Consider the following 20,009-nt stretch of genomic DNA (forward strand, 5'->3'; position numbering starts at 1 on the left):
ACTTGTTAGCGATGTCGATTTCATGGATAAAGTCGCTTACCACTTGTCTAGTGGGCTTGGTCAAATGTTTTTACACAAAGTCCTGTATAGACAGAACATAGTCCCGAAGTACACTGCTTCAAAACCACTACTAAAATCATGATAACAGTGTTCTTGCCATTATTTATTCTTAGCATTATTGGTGTGTGTAGTGCTGGCATAAAATGAGCCCACTTCCTTTATAGTAAGTGTCGTAAGAGGCGTCTAAGAGAATTTAAACATCGACGGTGGGCAACAGAGATTTTTTTAAAGCCTAACTGCAGTTGCCAACCCTCCAAGGGGTAGGCCTATATGCAATAGTGGATAGTTTACAGCTGATTTGATGACATGGTATTACTAGTTTTTTTTTTCCATAATTTCATATTATATAATTTCCCATCTTATATAGTAGATAAGTGTATACCGAATTTTATAATGAATGGTTAAGCCGTTAAAAAGATAACTAAGAGGTAATAAACAAACTCACTTTCATATATATATTTATTTCAAATATATAAATTGTTAGCTGTTTCTAGCAGATGGTCTTGCAACAGACAATTGAAAATAATTTCTAAAATCATGCCTCAAATGTAAGCCAAATATATTATCTTGGCGAATGTGGAAATATTTTGTCTCGAAATTATTGTTTATGTCTTAAAATAAGTCCTGGATCATACGACATTTCCATTGTCATTTAGTTCCCTCTAGATATATAATGTGATTAACTTTAAATTTTACGATTGGTCACTACTGTTAGAATGTATTTTTTTTAGGGTAGATGTCATACGACCACGGTATTCCTCTGAACATTACTGTGAATATATATTAAATACATTAAAAGGGTTCTAATTTTTAAAGTTACTTCACATTTTATCAAAATTTTATTTTCAACAGGATCATTTTGTAATATATAATTAAATTATTTTAGAAAGATCTGTTATATATATTTAGGCTACTATAGCACACATTGTAATTAAATTTAACAGAATAGTATTATATAGAATTGACAATCACACAACAGTAGCAAAAGGTATTCTTTTGCGTTTTGTGAAGCCCCTACCTATATATTATCTAGTCGCATATACTCTTTCTGAACGTCAAGCTAATATGTGCGTTAGTCTAAATAGTCCACTATTTTCTTACTACAAAAGTGATCTGCATATAGTTCTACTATAATGCACACTGTTGGCAAATATCAACACTAGAAATATAACTTAATGTGAAAGACAAAATCACGAAAATGACTTAATGTGAAAACGGCGGTGATCCGGCCTGCCTGGCCAGCCTGGTGGCTGCGACTTCTCAGGTTTCATTCTTCTGTTCTGTTATATGAAGACTCAAAAATTTAATAAGATTTAATAAAAAAAAAACATTTTTCTGCTATTTTAGACTAAAATTTTAAGAAAATAGACCTTTTAGTGTATTTTATTAATATTCTATTACTTTTAAGGTTACTATTTAGTCCAATATTATTATTGGCCCGTTTTTAATTCAATCTGGTTAAAAAAATTTATATCGAGTTGGCAACACATAAACCGGCCCGGCCCTGTCCGTGCGTGAGTGAAGTGTAGTCATTCTATCGAGTTGTAGTGTTTTAGAGGTTGGTCCGAAGAATTTTTTTTAAAGAGTTCGGAAAGACCGCGGTTTTTTTGTGTTTCCATTTTCCATAGAACAGAGTAGAAGAATGAGACCTGAAGACTGGCAAGATGCGGGAACTTCATCGTGGGTAAGAAATTTAATTAATTTTCTAATAATTAGCGATATAACTGATTCCGTGAGGGTAGTTAAAAAAAATTAAAAATAAGTATTATGTTAAAAATAAATTTGATTAAATTTATGTAACATTATATAAGGTTATTAAGCGTTTCATAGCTGAAATTTAAAGATTATTACGAAGCACGCGGTTATTACGTAAGAAAAATATGTAAGGGTGGAAAACGCCGACATGGCATAATGGGTGGTGTTCAAATTGAAAACAAGAAACCAGTGAATATTTAAAGGTCGCGTTGTGTGGCGGCTGAAAGTAGTGCGCGCCGAAATTGTCTGTAAACAAGACGCTACAATTACACGCGGTACCGCCACAACGCGCTGTTGCTCCACCGGCGCGCCGGTCACGGCGTCGGATCTCTACCTGCGAAAGACCTTTATTCATATTACTACAGAAGTAATATAATAAATATAAATGAAAACAAACAACGAACGAAATTTGTCATAAAAAATCATTGCCAATATATTTGTAGTACCGAAGTACATGTTTAAATTGACTTCGCCAATTTATTATAAAAATGAAGGTAGATTTTCTCCATAGTTTTGTTGGTTATAAACAGGTACTTCATATCATGGTCGTGTCATGTGATTTTTTTATCGGAGGTAGTTTAATAAAATTATTTTCTTCGTTTCATAGCAGTTACGTTTTTTTATGGATGATAATTGAATGGTAATCCTGTCTGCGCTAATGATTTACTGGGAGGGCACCAGTGAGGGATGATAGGTGAGAATGAAAATGCAAGGTCAGTTAGCCCATTGTGATTACACTTGGAATTCAGTACGATAGTTTCCAGGGAGGGCCACGTGGGGGTCGACCTGACTGAGTACATTGCTAGCAATGCGACTAGTAGTTTGAATTACTAACAATCCCTCCCCCCTGGCATTTACGTAATAGGCTATTTGCTAGGCTGGACAAGAACTAAAGCTATAAATCTAATCGCCTTAAATCGCTATAAAAAAATGCAGTTAAACTCCATAGTACAACTATTTTTATACCAAATTAGAACAGTCATTACGAATAGGTTTTTATTTCAATTAAGATATAATATAATGTAGTTATATGAACAGAAGTCTTTCTTATATGAGGATCTATGATAGGGACTGGAATTTTTTGCATTTTATCAATAAAACGCGATCAATAAATATAATTAATCGTACTCACAGATAAAGGATTAAAGCGAAGGATGAAGCTTTCAGCTGCGCGTATAGGCATAGGTATTTATTATTTCAATAGCTGATAATGGAATGATAACCATACGGGGTTGGCGTTGTTGGTTTACGCTGGCAGAGTACCAGTGGATGATGACTAATAAGGATAAAAGGGCAGGTCAGTTAACCCATCATGTTAATTCATCTGAAAAGCATGATGGTATCCAAGGGGAAAAACGAAGTGGTCAACCTTACAAATTATATTACTTCCCGCCCAAACACAGGCGTAGGCGTGTTTAAGAAGGACCTCAAGATTGACTTGATGCCCATTTCAGGATCAGGAGGGGAGCCTTCAGTTATCACTGAACATTTATAATATTTTTTCATGTCACAAAAAAAGTATACGTTTTATTATTTAACATTTTATTATTTGGCGTATAATATTTCGAGATTTATTTAGGTTTTACATGCCATCTCTAATATTATTATTATTATTTTTTTTATTATATGCGTTTAAGTAATATGATTGATGACAATTTACAAAAAGGAGGCAATGAAGTTTATATATTAGCTGTAGGTCTGGTAGGGCTTAGGTAAGGATTAAAAATAACTAGGATAACATAGGCAGATACTATTACCTAGTTTGGTTGCGTTGTTGTAATAGAACAAATGTAAGTAGGTGGTATCGAGTGCAAGCGCGATTCGCAGAGTCAGTGTGCCACTGGGTCGCGTTATATAAGTCCACCGCTTACTTGACTTTGCGTAAGCGCCGTTGTAAGCAATATTACGGTACTTAACTCGGTTGATTTATTTGTTCTGTGTTGCCTTGTAGTGGTTTACTTGATATAAAAATTACCATTGACATTATTTCACCTAATTTTTGTTAATGTACTAATTTATTTATTATATGCTTATATATAAATAGATATTGCAATTTAATGATGCGTTACAAGATGAAAAATGACAAGACTATATGTATTTTCACGCTAGATCTCCTGCGTATAGGCAGAACCCCCCGTCCTGTTCCTAAAAATTAAAACTTTCTAAAACCTATTTTAACTTTTACACTGTTTTATCACTTTTATTCAAATTAGGAATTTAGCACAAACTAAAGATACATAACAGTTCAATTGCTAATATAGTTTTTTGAGAGGTTTGACATTTTTATGAACAGGGTAAGATTAAGATTTTGATACTATAGATTTTTATTTTTCGTATATATATTTTTAATATTACTTATCATATTAACTGCTGTATTTGAAATTTATTAGTTTAACAAAATTGAAAAGATCAAACAAAATTTTGTATAATATAATTACATCGATGCAGATGACTAAACGAAAGGTCGGGGTCGCCACGTTGGAAAACGATGCATCCAAACCCGCTTACTTACGCTAGGTCGCTGTTCAAGGTCATGTCAAACAAATAATAAATTCTTAAAATGTTGATTAGGTACACAAGCATATTATGCTTAGAAAAAATACCTCTTCAATCGTAAATAAATATACATTAAGATGTTTCTAGGCACACGATTCCGCGTTCTAAATTCAAATATTATCAATAATAAGTAATAAATACCTCAGGATGTATTTTGTCCTGATTAAAATTGAGATCGCTACTTGTTTTGTAGAACAAAATGTAATTGTAGCTGCTACTTTGAAGACAAAATTAAAATTTATTTATGTTAATATACTTATTTATTAATATATTATTGATTGAAATAAACGCCTCTTAGAATAATTATGGTAGGAGTAAGGTCAATTTGTTTTTCTTTTGGCACTTGTATTCAACACATATTACATAATTATTACATACGATAGCAATTCAGCCTAGCGTCACACGGATAGGTAGAATTTTTATGGAATTTTAAGGCTAGTCATTTTTTAAATTGTTAAATTGTTTTTGAGTTTATCCATTTCAAACAAACAAATCTCTCGTTTTTATAAGTGTAGATTTTATTTGATTTTTCTCAACCCCAAAACAACTTTTCAATAAAAAAAAGGCTTCGGTTACTTTTTTATCCCCAACTGCCTTTTATCACCAGGTTAACAATTGTAAGAGGCTAGGAGAAAAAAATACAACATAGTTATAATTACTATATTCTTTACTAACATTTGCCCACGACTTTGGACAGAAGGATTTGGAACTAATGAATTAAATCACTTCTAAATGGCCTATCAAGATAAAACATACTATATTTTAAGATAGATTTTCTGAAATACAACTGTGAAAACCGTATTCAAATTAGTGTAGTAGTTTTTGCGGTATTCTGGAACAAACTAACAGACAGACAGATATAAATTCTAAAAATTATTGTTTAGGCTTAAATAGCTTCCATGTTCAGACATTGTCCAATTTTAATAGTAATTTCATAATAATAAATATATATGTTATAGTGCATCAGTGTGAGGAAAGCGGTTGTTAAGCAGTGTCAGTACAGATAATGGTATATTAATTATAGAACCTGCAAAAAGTTTATAGGTATAACTAGCTGTTTCCCGTGGCGCTGCCTGCGTAAATCGGATATAAAATATACTATGAGTTAATACATGATGTATAACCTACCTTCATAAAGTTTCAGCCAATTCAACTGATCGGTTATTTTATAGCATTTTATATGTGATTGTTTAGATTAATATAACTTTTTTTATTTATGAGCCGATTGAAATAAAATAAACACTAAACTAAAGCAGACCCCAACTCATTAGTGAAAACCGCATCCAACTCGGATCAGCCGTTTCTGAGATTAGCGCGCATAGACACACAGACAAACAGACAAAATTAAAAAAAAATGTTTTGGGTTCTACTACTTCATAAAGCCCCCTATAATAGTTTTTCTTATATATCTTCCATGTGCAGAAAGCGACCAGTTACTTTTTATTTTATTATATGTATTGATTATTCAGTGTTTCAGTGTTTTATTATTAGGTATTTAGTATTAAAATCGTTTGTAACTTTTATATTGCATTTCACAGGATCCAACACTAGAACCCCCAGAAGAAGCTGATTCTACGACATTACAAGAAGTAAGTCTTTTACTTTGCTAATAATTTAATAGTTTTGAATACTTCATCATTTTTAATAATTGTACTTGGTTTTATAACTACTTATTTTATATTACTCATGCGAAAATATCGCCTATTGGTGTTAATTAAGTAATAATGGCATCGAGTTACTGAACAACTTGCCCCAAGCACATTGAAATATGTTTAAGATTTTGTTTTATAAAATATAAGGTTTCACTGGGTATAAACAAAAAATACAAGCGTATTGAAAAATCTACTTTGATGTATATCTCAAAAAATGATTGCCAGAGGTCACGTGGATCAATTTCAATAAGTGGAGTTGATTTCTCCTGTCGATACCATAAAAATTTTGCCTGTTCTTTGTAAATTGTAACACTGTTTGTTGCTAAGCAAAATCTATCTATATATAGACACAAAACCACGCGTTTTTAATTAAATAAAATTTATTTTGATTACTAATTATTTGTCCGTTTTGTCACCATTGAAGTCGAAGTTTTTTATAGAACAAAATCTACTAGTAATTTATGTTAATCAAACCATAAACATTCTGAAGATGAAGTATTGTTCAGAAAGACTCTTTTTATGAAGACTCCTTACACTCTAATATTATGAAGAATATATATGTATATAGCCTGTATTTTACCCAGTATAAGTAGTTTTTAATTGAAATCATTATTTTTAGTAGTCTGTACCTCATTATAATGTATATTATTTGCATTTTTATTTTTTATTTTAAAGGGTACGTTTTTATTGGTGTACTAAATTAATTTTTAAATCATTTGCTACGATTAGTCGATCTACTTACTATTTATTCAAATTCAAAATCATAGTTTTGAAAATATTATTAAGACTTATAATCCGTATTTTCTCAACAGGTACTTGAGTCAGCTCAGCCGCAAACCAGTCGTCATGTGAGTAGTTTTTAATTAATTTCATTATTATTACTATTCCAAATCAAATTGGTACAAGATCCCTCTTGTACCCTTATGGTACGACTTTGCCCGTTCCTACGTCTGTCATAGCCTTATCTTAGCATCTTATCGTAATCTTAGCAACTACTGATATCATCGATATGACATTTGCAATAGATTTACATATTGTTGGCCCACAAATACTAACTGTAAAACCGTAAATTCAGTAATAGTATTAATTTAATAGATACTGAATAACTTTCCAAGAATAACTCCCAAGGAACATAGAAATACGACACCTTTATGATTATGTATTTAAAAATTCATGATGATGTGTTTTAAAATTTATGATGTATTTCAAAAGTGGTTCAAATTTGGCAAACAGATACCATTGTGTGTTGTAAATAGATTTTGTTCTAGGAAAAACTGACTTCTATCGCGGTAATACCAGTTATTTTGGTTCGAAAACAAAAGTACAAACTCGATTTAAAGAACTTTCAATGAAATCCATAATACGTTTATGGTTTTCACAGATATTATAATATGCTCACATATTGACAGATTGGCAAGTGTTTGTTTTGTAAATGTGTGCTTGTTACAGTTCTAAATTTAGACTGCCAGTCAGAAGTTTGAAACCTCTATAATAAAAAACTTTTATTATTAGTAAATATTTTCAAAATATTGTTAATAAAAAGTAATCTGCACACCTGCATATTTTATTGTTTATAAAGATTGTCTAAAAGCTTATTTTTTTGTATACAAGCCAAAAAAGGGCAATAAACAAACATTGTTTTCAAACTTTCCAATGTGAGCCGAGGAAGAGCTAGTCCGATAATCGATTGTAAAAATTTTATTACCGCAATACCGTAAGGGACACTTTTTTTACATCAACTTTCAATGCAATTGTTCTAAATTCTTAAAATATTTCTAATGTTTATTTAAAGGCGGTATTTTCAGGGTTATCTACGAATATCCGCAGTTAGTTTAATTTCGTAATTCATACATTCAAAACGTTTCAATTATCTTTATGAAAAAAGTTTATTTTTTATCAATAGGCACTAATTGCATATCATAGAGAATATTTCGCAGTTTCCAAAACCCGACATTAATTTTCTGTACGATTATTAATTCCCAAATAATTGATTGTCAATGTTAAAATTGAATTTTTGTTTTATTCGACGTTACTTCTGCTTGGTACAAACCATCGTATATAACTCAACTAAAGTTCAAATTAAAGCAATTATTAAATTTTGTAAAAGAGTCATCTGGTCACATGATGAAAAAAAAAATTTTTTAAGTCCACATAGCATTTTAAATACTAGCAAACTTTAAATTCATAATTCTAATTCTAGATACTAGGCCTAAAATCTAGTTGTAGGCACTAATTCTAGGCTCTAATTCTAGATTCTAATTCTAGGCTCTAATTCTAGATTCTAATTTTAGGCCTTAATTCTAGGCTCTAATTCTAAGTTTTTTTTATACAACTTAGAATGGCAAACAAGCTGATGGCCCACCTGATGGAAAATGGTAACCGTCGCTTATAGACATGAACAGTACCATGGACATAACAGAATATACTGTTTCGCTCATAATACCCCCATGCGTTGCCATTCCTGAGGACTCAACTGTTATTCCTCTATACCCTGTAAATTCACACCATGTCCCACCCTTCAAACCAAAACACAATCATGCAAACACAACTGCTTTACGGTTGAAACACGAATGGTACAGAAGTATCCAAGCAAATAACTGTTGTACAAAACAAAATCTCCCTCTGGTAAAGTTCTAATTCTAAAATGTTATTCTAAGTTTAACTAAATACTAAATTGAATTGAGTTGTATCGAGAAATATATTATTCATTCTATGCAATATAAAAAAAAAAAAACTAAAATGATAACCAAAAATGCCCCAAATACTAAAAAATTAAAGTAGTTAATTAAAAAAATTTCAAATTTACTCGCACGCTTCATTTCATGACAGATTCTGCGGTATATATACTAAACAAAGATCTAGCACACATATCGAAGTGGTGTAAATCTTTTGAATTAACTATAAACCTAACTATATTTCGAGAATTTTCTGGGGAAATCTACCTCACATAATGCTCGACGGGATATCAGTGGAGTATAAAGATTTTGTAAAGGATCTCGGAATATACCTTGATAGAACACTATCAAGGTATATTATTTTATCATTATTTAATTAAAAAAATATATAAAAAATAGTAATTGAGTATATCATTTTATTTTAAATAATATATGGGACAAATTAAAAGATTTAAGATAAAAGACGACCACATGAATTTCCAATATTTTTTAAATCAAGCAAGCAAAACCTTCATATTATAAAAAAAGAAAATGATAAAATCAAAATTGAGGTTTTATCAAAATTTAAGTTTCTCGAGTGAAGTGAAAATAGGGCTAACGCGATAAGATTTCAGAGCAATGATTTTCTATGATTTTAAAAGTGGTTTTACTGCGCAAGATTGTACTGAACAAGAAAAATCCCACATTTAAAAGTTCTATAAGGCGATGGTATGCAAAATTCCAACATAGACAACTTTATTTGAATGAGAAGATTCGTGAAGGGTGTCCTTTTAAAACGTCTAATAAGGTAAACATGTCCATTGTGAAGCAGTTTATTGTAGAAAACCGTGGTTTCAATCAAGAAAAAAGGTTCGGGGAGTTTTACATAAATAATTAAAAGTTAAGAATCTTTACAGCTCGTGACCGATGCTGCACATAGTCGAAGACTTTGAAATGGAATCCTATAATACATATTATATCAGCTGTGTGGCCGAGATCATTTCTATCACCTTTGCATATTACTTTGGCTGCGATATTTGAATAAATTAAGTTAATTTATTTGATATGTGTGTATTTTAATTCAAATTTATTTTCAAATTATACTTTTTAATTATTTTTTTTATTAGTTACGAGTATACAGGTATTATTCTCAAATAATGTGTTCTCAAAAAATGGATGACTTTGTTAGCATCTGAGCATTATTATTGACAATGTTGCTATAGTTTTCAATAGTATTGTTTAGTTTTGTGCTTCCTTATATTATATTTGTGCAAACTTTAGTGGCTGTTAAATTACTATTTAAGTGTGTAATTATGTATTGTTCTAGCTGTCTGTTTGCCTTAAATAAATAAATAATTATAAACATATCAATCGTTTAAATAAAAGTTAAAATATAATTAGTATTATAATTGATTTTCTTTTTATTTCAACTTCCTTAATTTACTTACTGTCAAATAGTTACGTTAATTTAGTTTTTATGTATAAAGAATATTCTAGTGTTAGGTACACATTTTATACTATTTAATTTTTTTATCAAAATAAAAAGAATTATAGGTAATATTTTATATATTATTAGTTAAACTTTTTATTTTCAGATATCATTCATTACAACTCATATCCAATGTTTTCGTATTTAAAATATCCCCTCCAGGCGCTCCATTAAGGAAACCGGCTCTTGTTTTAGAATTCCATAATTATAGTAGTTTGTTGCTCGCCAGTTGAGGTGCTGATTAACTCGGCCCGTATCTAAGGGCGATTCCCTACAATGGTCAATGCTGTGCAAACACTGCATGAACATTTCGCGTACTTTTGATTATTGTCAATAAATAGTAGGTGTTAGGTAACATGATAGCTTTTAAAATCTACATATCAGTTACATGAATTTTCCTTTGACAAACCGCGCTATTTGCAATCAAATTGCAAAAGACATCTAAAATATAATAGTAATTTTTGTTCCCTATAATTCTGCAGAGATGATATTAATATTCGCTTGTTAATCGCTTTTAGATTATACAAAAAATTTTCAGTTTGGCAATAAATATTGAGTAATGTTCGGCTACCAAGGTCGTAAAGGTCTTCAAAGTCTTCAAGATCGATCAAGTGCACAGACGAAAGAAAGATCGCTCCGCTGAAATTTAATTGTTATATATAGTAAAAGTTTCCGTTTGGAAGTGAAATTTATATCAATAGTTGCAGAATATCCTAAGCCATAAATAATTATAAAATTAAAAGGAACATAAACAAGATTTAAAGTAAAATATTATAAAAACAATTTAAAAAAAGTGAGTTGCATCGGCGTATTCAACGGCCCCGGTGAGTCACCTACTGTTTTAATTGCTGAAAATAACAAGTCATTGTTAACCGTCACTGTTGCTCATGCAACACTGAAGCTAACTTATAAATTAACAAAAAAAAAATATATATTTCCGATAGCGTAACAGCTGCTAGACCACTTTTTAACAGTTGATGACAGAGAGGTCCGTGGTTCGATCCCCAACAAACGATTGATATTTTATTACAAAAACTACTTGATATGTTAATACATTTGAAGTATAACTCCATCTAATGTATAATAGCGCAACTGATTTTTCTAATAGACCATAAAGAACCATAAACAGCTTACACTACTCACAAAATCAACAAATAACCTCAAGACGGAGTTGTTATGCGGAAAATGTTGTAATGAAATAGACAATAAACAAAAATTGACATGTTCTGTATGCAGAACACTATATCACTTGGATTGCACTGATGTCTCTTTTGGACGTTTTCGTATTATGACAACAGAAAACAAGGCAAATTGGAAATGTTTTGAATGTGTAAGCAAACTGCAGAAGAAATCAACTCCTTGTAAAGCATCACCTCTTATAAAATACTTCAGCTCACCGCATAATAACGATAATGTCATGCTACGAAATAAGAAATTTAAAATAAATGTATCAACTGAAAACTCCTTCCAATTATTGTCTGATGATAGTGAAGAACTTGGAAGACACACCCTTAATTCAATAAACATATTGAATAGAAGCTGTCCTGACATAGAACTCATGGATTGTAGTAAAATAGAACATATGGAAAGTGAAATCGATATTTTACAAAAAAAATAGAAATAGCGGACAACGAAATTTGTAATTTACTCCAGGAAAATTTTGCTTTAAAGAATACAATATTGGAAAATAAAACAATGATTAAAAAACTTACCCATTTTTGTACATCCAGCCCTAAAATTACACTAATAAAGGAAAGAAGGAAAAGTTTAAAAGCAAAAAAATAGGGTTTAACCAAGAAATTAATCGGATTGGACTAGATAGATCTCTACCTTTGATTAAAGAAGTAAAATGCAACAGCCCTCTAAGTGAAAAAATATCAAAGAATAAAACAAGAAGCACTTGTACAAATAGATGTAAATCGGAAGACTTTGTTAGTGCACAAAAGTTTAATCTATGTTATAATGAAAACATTAATACGGAGAAATCAATAAATACAGGCACTATAGTATATGATAAAATAAGTAAAATACATATATTTGGAGGCGAACTTGTAAATCGATTAACTGAGAAAATGTTAGCGGATAGATTTGGTAAATGGAATAATATTTATAGTATTCATGGATTTGTTAAGCCATATGCTACTTCATCTCAAATATTGACTAGTTTTTATAGTTCAACAAGTATAACTGAAAATGACATTATTGTACTATCTATAGGCACAAATGACAAGAACCCATATAAAATTATGTCAGAAATATGTAACATATCATCAAAATTTAAAAACAACAATTTATTTATATTAAGTGTAAATACTAATTCCTATCTGAATGTAAAAAAGTTAAATTATGAACTGGAAATGCTAATTCAAAATTATTCAAATTGTACATTTTTAAATATTGACTATCCCAAAGTAAATCCAATACCAAACAAAATTATTAAAACCATATCTATGAAATTAAATATTGAAATTGATTATCAGGATATAAAAACACTTACATAAAAAATGTGTATATTATGTATAAAATTAACTACAAAAATGGACTAGAATCATTAACAAATCACAACATTAAAAGCGGCGTAAAAACTAATAGCTCCAACAAACCAAAAAAGAACAAAAGAACATATACTTCTCTTGATGACAGAAAAGTTACATTTATTTCGAGACCTCAAACAATACGAGTAGTTTAGTAATATTATACCAAAATATTGCAGGCATTCTCAGTAAACAAGAGTTATTTTCAATAACACTAGATGAATTATCAAAAGACTATAGAGATATAGATGTCATTTGCTTATCGGAAACAAATTGGTAATGAACGAAATCTTTACTTGAATAACTTTGAGCTTGCTGATTCGTATTCTAGAAATCAAAAGCGGGGTGGAGTATGTATTCTATGTAGGGATAATTTGGAGTACCAAAAAATACAATATTTAAAAGATATGACTTGTGAGAAATATTTCGAATGTTGTGAAATAGAAATACCCAAACATAATTGTTTAGTATATATTAGTAGTAGCTTATATATATAGTAGTAGCTTATATAGAATTCCTGATTGCAATAAATCTAATCTCTTTACATTTATACAAAAACTGGAAGAGATATTACATAAAATTTAATCAAAAATAAATAAAAAAAATATTATAACGGGAGATTTTAATATTATTATGTTGAAAGAAAATAATGTATGTAAGGACTTTGTCAGAATACTTTAAAACTATGGTTTCAAATCTCATATAACTGAACCTACGAGATAAAATTCATGAATTGACCTCATAATTAGCAATGTTCCGGACGCTATGAGCAAGATACACCACTTAGGTTTATCAGATCATAATACGGCAGAATCTCTAGAGGTTCCAATAAATAAGACTGTAAACAAATCAAAACATTACTTTATTAAAAAAAAAAAGAGATTTTTGTAGCGAAAATATTACAAAATTGATTAACTGTTTGAATAGTCTATCTTGGACTGAAGTTTATAATAAAAAAGGATGTAAATGAAGCTTTTAACATATTCTTAGATTTGATAATATTGTTTTATAATTTATGCATCCCAATCAAAAGAATAAAAATGGTTTCAAAGCAGAAAAGTAATTCTTGGATTACAAAAGGTATACGTTTGGCATGTAAAACAAAACGTTATCATAGATTTAAATATTATAAAAAACGAAATTTAAGAAATAAGATAAAATACAAGAACTATTCAGTTGTATTAAGGAATATATATATATATATATATATATATATATATATATATATATATATATATATATATATATATATATATATATATATACACAAAAACTTCAGAATAACAAAATCATCAGTAAATCTAGTAATATATGTAAAACATCTTGGAAGCTCATAAAGACCAATAATAACATAAAAAAACAATACATAAAACAGATAGAACACAATTGCAAAGTAATTGACTAGCCAGAAGATATAGCTAAAGTTTTTAATGAGCACTTCATAAATGTAACAAAAAATAACTATTGTTTTAAAAATAATAATTTACGAAATGTTCAACGTATAAATGACAGCAAATTTTTATTTCCAACAGATCAAAATGAGATATGTAGTATAATACAAAATCAAAAAAACACAAAATCAGTAGGAAATGATGAACTACCTATGAATATAATCAAAGCTACCAAAACTATTATAGCACCCGTTTTAAGTTACTTAATAAATCTGTCATTTCTTCACGGTATATTCCCAGACAAATTAAAAATTACAATTGTAAAACCTATACATAAGAAGCATAATACTGAGCACGTCGATAACTTTAGACCAATTGCACTACTATCAGTATTATCTAAAATCTATGAAAGAGCATAATAGAATGACAAAATTTATAAATAAACATAATATATTGAATGAAAATCAAAACGGTTTCCAAAAGGGAAAATCTACTTCGCTAGCAGCTTTTAGACTCGCCAGTACCATTTTGAGTAATGTTGATAAATCTATTGAAGTTACAACTGTATTCTATGATATGAGCAAGGCGTTTGATTTCGTTTCACATGAGCTATTACTGTCTAAATGTGATAGATATGGACTTAGGGGCAATGCTTATAACTGGTTAAGAACTTATTTAAGTCATAGAATTCAACGAGTTGAACTAACAAATCTTGATCCACAGTTAAACGAAATATTGTATAAATCTGACGATAAAGTAAAAGACATTGGAATATCACAAGGAAGTATTTTGGGTCTATTATTATTTATTTTATTCATAAATGACCTACCGACTATAACCAGACATTTTTGCACTCTATTTGCGGACGATATAGCCATTGCGATACCATATTTGGTATCGCAATGGCTATATATCGCAATGACTCTGAGTATGTATATAATAAAGAAATTAATAAAACCGTATCTGATATTATTAATTGGCTAGAAGAAAATAATCTAAAATAATAATCTAAAAGAAAATAATCTAAATTAATATAGACAAAACTAAATATATTCAATAAATAATCAACGAAATAACAAAACATTTGACTTAATGATTAAACACAATAATCAATTAATTAATGAATGTGACATTGTGAAATTTCTAGGAATCATGTTGGATAATCACTGTACATGGAAACCACACATAAAAAACCTAAACAGTAAAATTAATAGTTTTTCCTATGTCTTATGGCGTCTTGTAAATATAGCTGATATATATTTATGAAACATGTAACTTTGTGAAAACACATACTTATTTATTTGAAAAGTATTGTAATAATGTCGACAATTATCGTGGAAGATATCCAAATAAGCTAATATTGCCTATAATTTTAACGGACCTATATAAAAGAAGTTGTTATCCAATGGCTATCCGGATATACAACAAATTACCGACCCCTTTAAAATAATCGACACAATTTAAAATACAATTATTTAATTTATTAATTGACAATAAGTGATTATATAAATGATGTTGAACTATAATTATTAGAAAACATAATATATTGAAAATACGAACTTGATATAATTTTAACATTCGTAATGAATATATGACAGTTTATAAAAATATTTTTATTACTTTTTATAATAATAATAAATGTATACTTTAATTGAATTGTATATAGAATAATAATAGATTAATTCAAATATATATTTGCATGTCTGTAAAGACTAAAATTGAGATATATATAACAGAAATAACCATACCATATATTATGTACTACTTTTATAACAAATAAATAAATTTCATTTCATTTCATTACCCCAAATTGTTTGAGAAATAATTGCAATTATGGTATTGTTTTATGTTGGCATGGACTGTACAAAATCTATACTGATTGTAATAAAAATAAAATGGAAGAGTTTGTTTGTTCATCTCTGGAAGTATCAGTAAAATTTGTAAAATAATTTTAAAATTTTATAGCTTATTTTTTTAAGGACGGTTACCGGTTTAAATGAGTGATAATGAAATAGTAACCCCCCGCCTGCGCTAACGGTATACGCTGGCGGGGCAATAATGGAAGATGATAGATAACTATGAAAGCCGGTCAGTAAGCCCATCGTGAAGAATACCACTAGAAGTAACCACGATAGTTTCCAGGGGAAACCATGTGGAGGTTTCACGACCTGATTAGTAAGATTGTTAGCAATGGCGCTCTTAGACCCTATCGCTAACAATCCCTTTTCCCCTGAGGATGGTTATAGGTTATTCAACATCACGATACGACGTGGCATGGGCGAAGCTGCGCGATACAGCTTGTATTATTATATAAAAGCCATAAAAAATATGACCATAAATTTTTAATTCAAAACATGATCAAAATAAAGATTCACCAAAAAAAAAATATCGTGCAATTTTCGACTATTGCAAACACTGCGAGATACGTAATCAGAGAACGAGCGGCCAAGCGTTGCACGCCGCGGCGAGCACGCCTCGCCTCGCGTTCACTAGGCCAAGTTCATATTGTCATACCGCTTGGTTACTCGAGCGACGACGCGACGTCGCGGCGCGCGTACTTGTAGTTTCGCATTTACGACGGTGTGCACTTTTGTGGACTAATTTGTTATACTTTTAATCACATTGCTGTATGGTAAATTAATAAAATTTTAAATTACTTTTTTTTCCTTTTATATAATTTTTTATTTCGTATTGTGTTTAAAATGTTTTTTTTTATAACTAATATAAGGTAAGAATATTATTTTTATAGTAACTAATATAGTGTAAAATAATTATTACTTACATATTTTGCAGCACAGTATTTAGTATTTATTAATTTTTTGTTTATTTTTTGTTTATACGTAGGTATCTACCCACACAGTAGTACTAGTTTATACAATAGAAACTTTTTGCAATTTATACTTGTAGGTTATCATAATATATTGATTTACTTGAAATATATTTTACAATTATAATGTTAGTACCTACACTTATTTGTCAATAAGTTTGTGTAATTCAATTCACCATAAACGCAAGTATGTCTGCGTTTACATAACTATCTACCTAACTACATTCAATTTGTCAATAGATAAAAAATATATTTTAGCAATATATTGTTTGTCCTTAATGGTTATCGCGCTCGTGTGTGAGGTCACGTTTTAGATAACATAAATCCATTGTTTATATAAGGCGTTCATTTATAAAATAGGCATCAGTGTTATTAATTTAGTCAAAAATTATATTTGACAAATACTGTAGATTAATTTTAATTGTAAAATTATTTTTTTTAATAATTCCCCAGTATCTTAAAGTCTGTCTAAGTTAAGTACTGTCTAAGTAAGTAAATAAACCTATTTACTTTCAACTTCATGAATTTTACAACGATCCGTTTCTTAGCGAAAACATACAAATCATTGTCTTAAGTAATTTTAATATTTTTTGTTGTTTTATTATTTTTGAAACTGTAATATGTTCTTAATACTTTTTTTCATAAGTTATTCAAATACTTAATTATAATAAACAGGAATCTACCTAGGTATTTATATCATTTATTCAGAAATCATTCATTTCAAAAATAACTAAACCTTAATTTTTTTAAATTAAAAAATTCAATAAATTATTCTTAAAATATTGTAAAGCTTCAATAAAATAACTAAAATTAATTACAAAACCTTTTTCGAATTTAATTTTAAACTGACACCGCGCAAGCGCAACTTACGCACGTTCTACTAAAGATACTATCTTAAAGTTAAAACAATTTACACAAATTATTTACTGTAAAAGACAAAGATTATCTATTTTGTATAGTATTTATTTGGATAAAGATTAATATATAAAATCATAAATGTCCACTGTAAATACAATATTAAATTAAAATGTCTTGCTTTTTCTAAAAAATAATTTGTGAAGGCGCGGACTTTTTTTAGAACTTCTAACTACAGTTTTCACCATAAACTTCGTTTAACTTTATCGTTTTTACGGCGCACGCGGAAAAAAACGCTGCCATCTGGCAGGATTTTTGTCGACTTCATTTAGATATACTTCGGACAATTTACCTAATATCTTTGTCTATTATAGTCATTTGTATACTTTTGCATAAGCTATGTATATATATACCTAACATTACAAAGTTTCATCAAAATCCGTCCGGTAATTTTTCGTGAAAGAATAACAAAGATCTATCTAATCTTATAGACTTCTGCACTTGTACGGAATTCTACGGAATGTACTGATTCCACTAGTATAAATATATGCTATACCTCTTTATAATCTAATTTATTTTGTTGACCAATGATAGACTACAAAACTTTAAACGAGAAATCAGCATGTCCAGGAATTTTTTCATACGTAATTAAAGAAACATAATTTTATTAGGTACCTATTACCTTAAGAAACATAAACTTAAAAAAACAAATATGGGTACAAAGAACTCTTTTATTTAGTGTTAGCAAATCGGGCCGGCTTCGCACGCGTAGGTTGATTTTTTGTAATTAATATATAGTATATATTGATCTCTTTGATAATGTAACTCTCTAAAAGTGAGATAATTTTTAAAGCATTTTTAAAATTATTAATTTATAATGAATCTTGCTTCTTTATAATATTAGTATAGTTTACAACCTATATTAATAATACGTGATAGAGCAATTGACACATAAACCACGATAGCTATCCTAATGTAACATTTATTTCTAACAAGCTATTATTAAGCACATCGCACTCGACAACATTATTAGCTAGGGAGGTAGTAGCTATTATTTATTAGCTATTGCTACCTCCCTAGATAAGATACAAACGAATTTAAGAATCGCGGTCAGCACTTACTTGAGAGAGAACAAGAAAGCATACTTCACTCTCATTTTATCCCACGAACTCGCTAAGGATGATTCTATTAATAGATTTGTTGGTACTTGTTCTAAGGATAAGCAATAATAAGTGGCTCATTAAATGAATTCGTACCTTATCACTATGCGAATATTGTACATACTCATAAGGATAACGTAAAAATAACTTACGAATGTATATTAATGTGAAAGTGATTTTATTTGTTTGTTATTTTTTGGCATTTTAACTATAACCATCATCATGAAATTTGATGTACAAGTACTAATTCGGATGAAAAAGGAAATAAGCTCCTTTTTATTTTGGTTATGCGGTCTAAGTTACGAGTAAGGGCTATTAGAAAATAACATATAAGAAATTTTGGATACATAGCATCTACATTTTTAAATTTTATTATTTTCTTCTAGGTACAGGCGAAGTTTGCTTCCACGTCAGTAGCGAGCTCACTAGTTTTCTCAGAAGTGTCAGATTGGGCGTTACCACAGCAATCGACGTCAGCTATGAAGCCGTCGCGTCCAAAACCCAAGCCCCAAACCTCTTCAAATTTAGTTTCACATCAGTCCAGAAGAAATTCTAATCGCAACCGTTTATGTTTTCTATATCCCTATCCCATTTCTCTAAATTCCGTAGTAAACACGAGCGTCAAACGAATGGCTGATAAAATATTAAGATTTGCCGCTATGCATTTAACCATCGACGAGTATAGTTTGCGATGCCCTGACTGCTTACTTTTACCCTCAAATCCAGTATCCGGAAAATGTGGACACACTCGATGCTATAAGTAAGTATTCAATATGTTATTTATGTAAGAATCATTGTGTCCTATTGTGCCAAAAATTTGAATTTTAGAGACAGAAAATAATAGCACACTATTTCTTAAATTAAAATTTCTGAAAGTATAGTGAAATTATTACACGGACAATTTATTAATTGCTTGTATGTCTTGTATGTCTTGTTAATAATAATAACATAGAGTAGTGACTTCGAAAGTACATTAAGAATTAATTTCCTTGCTTATGATGACTATATCTAGATTGTAAATTATTTATAAAAAAATTCAAATAGATTCGGTAATAGAGAAGAATATATTTTACTGG

The 20,009-nt window shown here is 29.5% G+C and overlaps 1 protein-coding gene across 5 annotated transcripts in view; it reads left to right on the plus strand.

The window, feature by feature from the left end:
• The first annotated feature begins 1,570 nt into the window (after positions 1-1,570).
• The window catches only part of LOC113519215 (LON peptidase N-terminal domain and RING finger protein 2), a 40,617-nt gene continuing 22,178 nt past the window's right edge, over positions 1,571-20,009 (plus strand). Inside the window, exons 1-4 of one of the 5 annotated variants that reach the window (XM_026904278.3) lie at positions 1,571-1,744; positions 5,910-5,960; positions 6,836-6,871; positions 19,320-19,693. In XM_026904278.3, coding sequence (XP_026760079.1) covers positions 1,703-1,744; positions 5,910-5,960; positions 6,836-6,871; positions 19,320-19,693 — 503 coding nt within the window. In that variant the 5' untranslated portion in view covers positions 1,571-1,702. Of the gene's footprint in view, positions 1,745-5,909; positions 5,961-6,835; positions 6,872-16,613; positions 16,820-17,006; positions 17,407-19,319; positions 19,694-20,009 lie in introns of those variants that run through there. The other 4 variants (XM_026904271.3, XM_026904286.3, XM_026904294.3 and 1 more) reach the window with 4 other exon arrangements.

This window comes from Galleria mellonella, unplaced genomic scaffold (genome assembly GCF_026898425.1).
Source record: "Galleria mellonella isolate WM207_F2 unplaced genomic scaffold, CSIRO_AGI_GalMel_v1 utg33, whole genome shotgun sequence".
Classification (NCBI taxonomy): domain Eukaryota; kingdom Metazoa; phylum Arthropoda; class Insecta; order Lepidoptera; family Pyralidae; genus Galleria; species Galleria mellonella.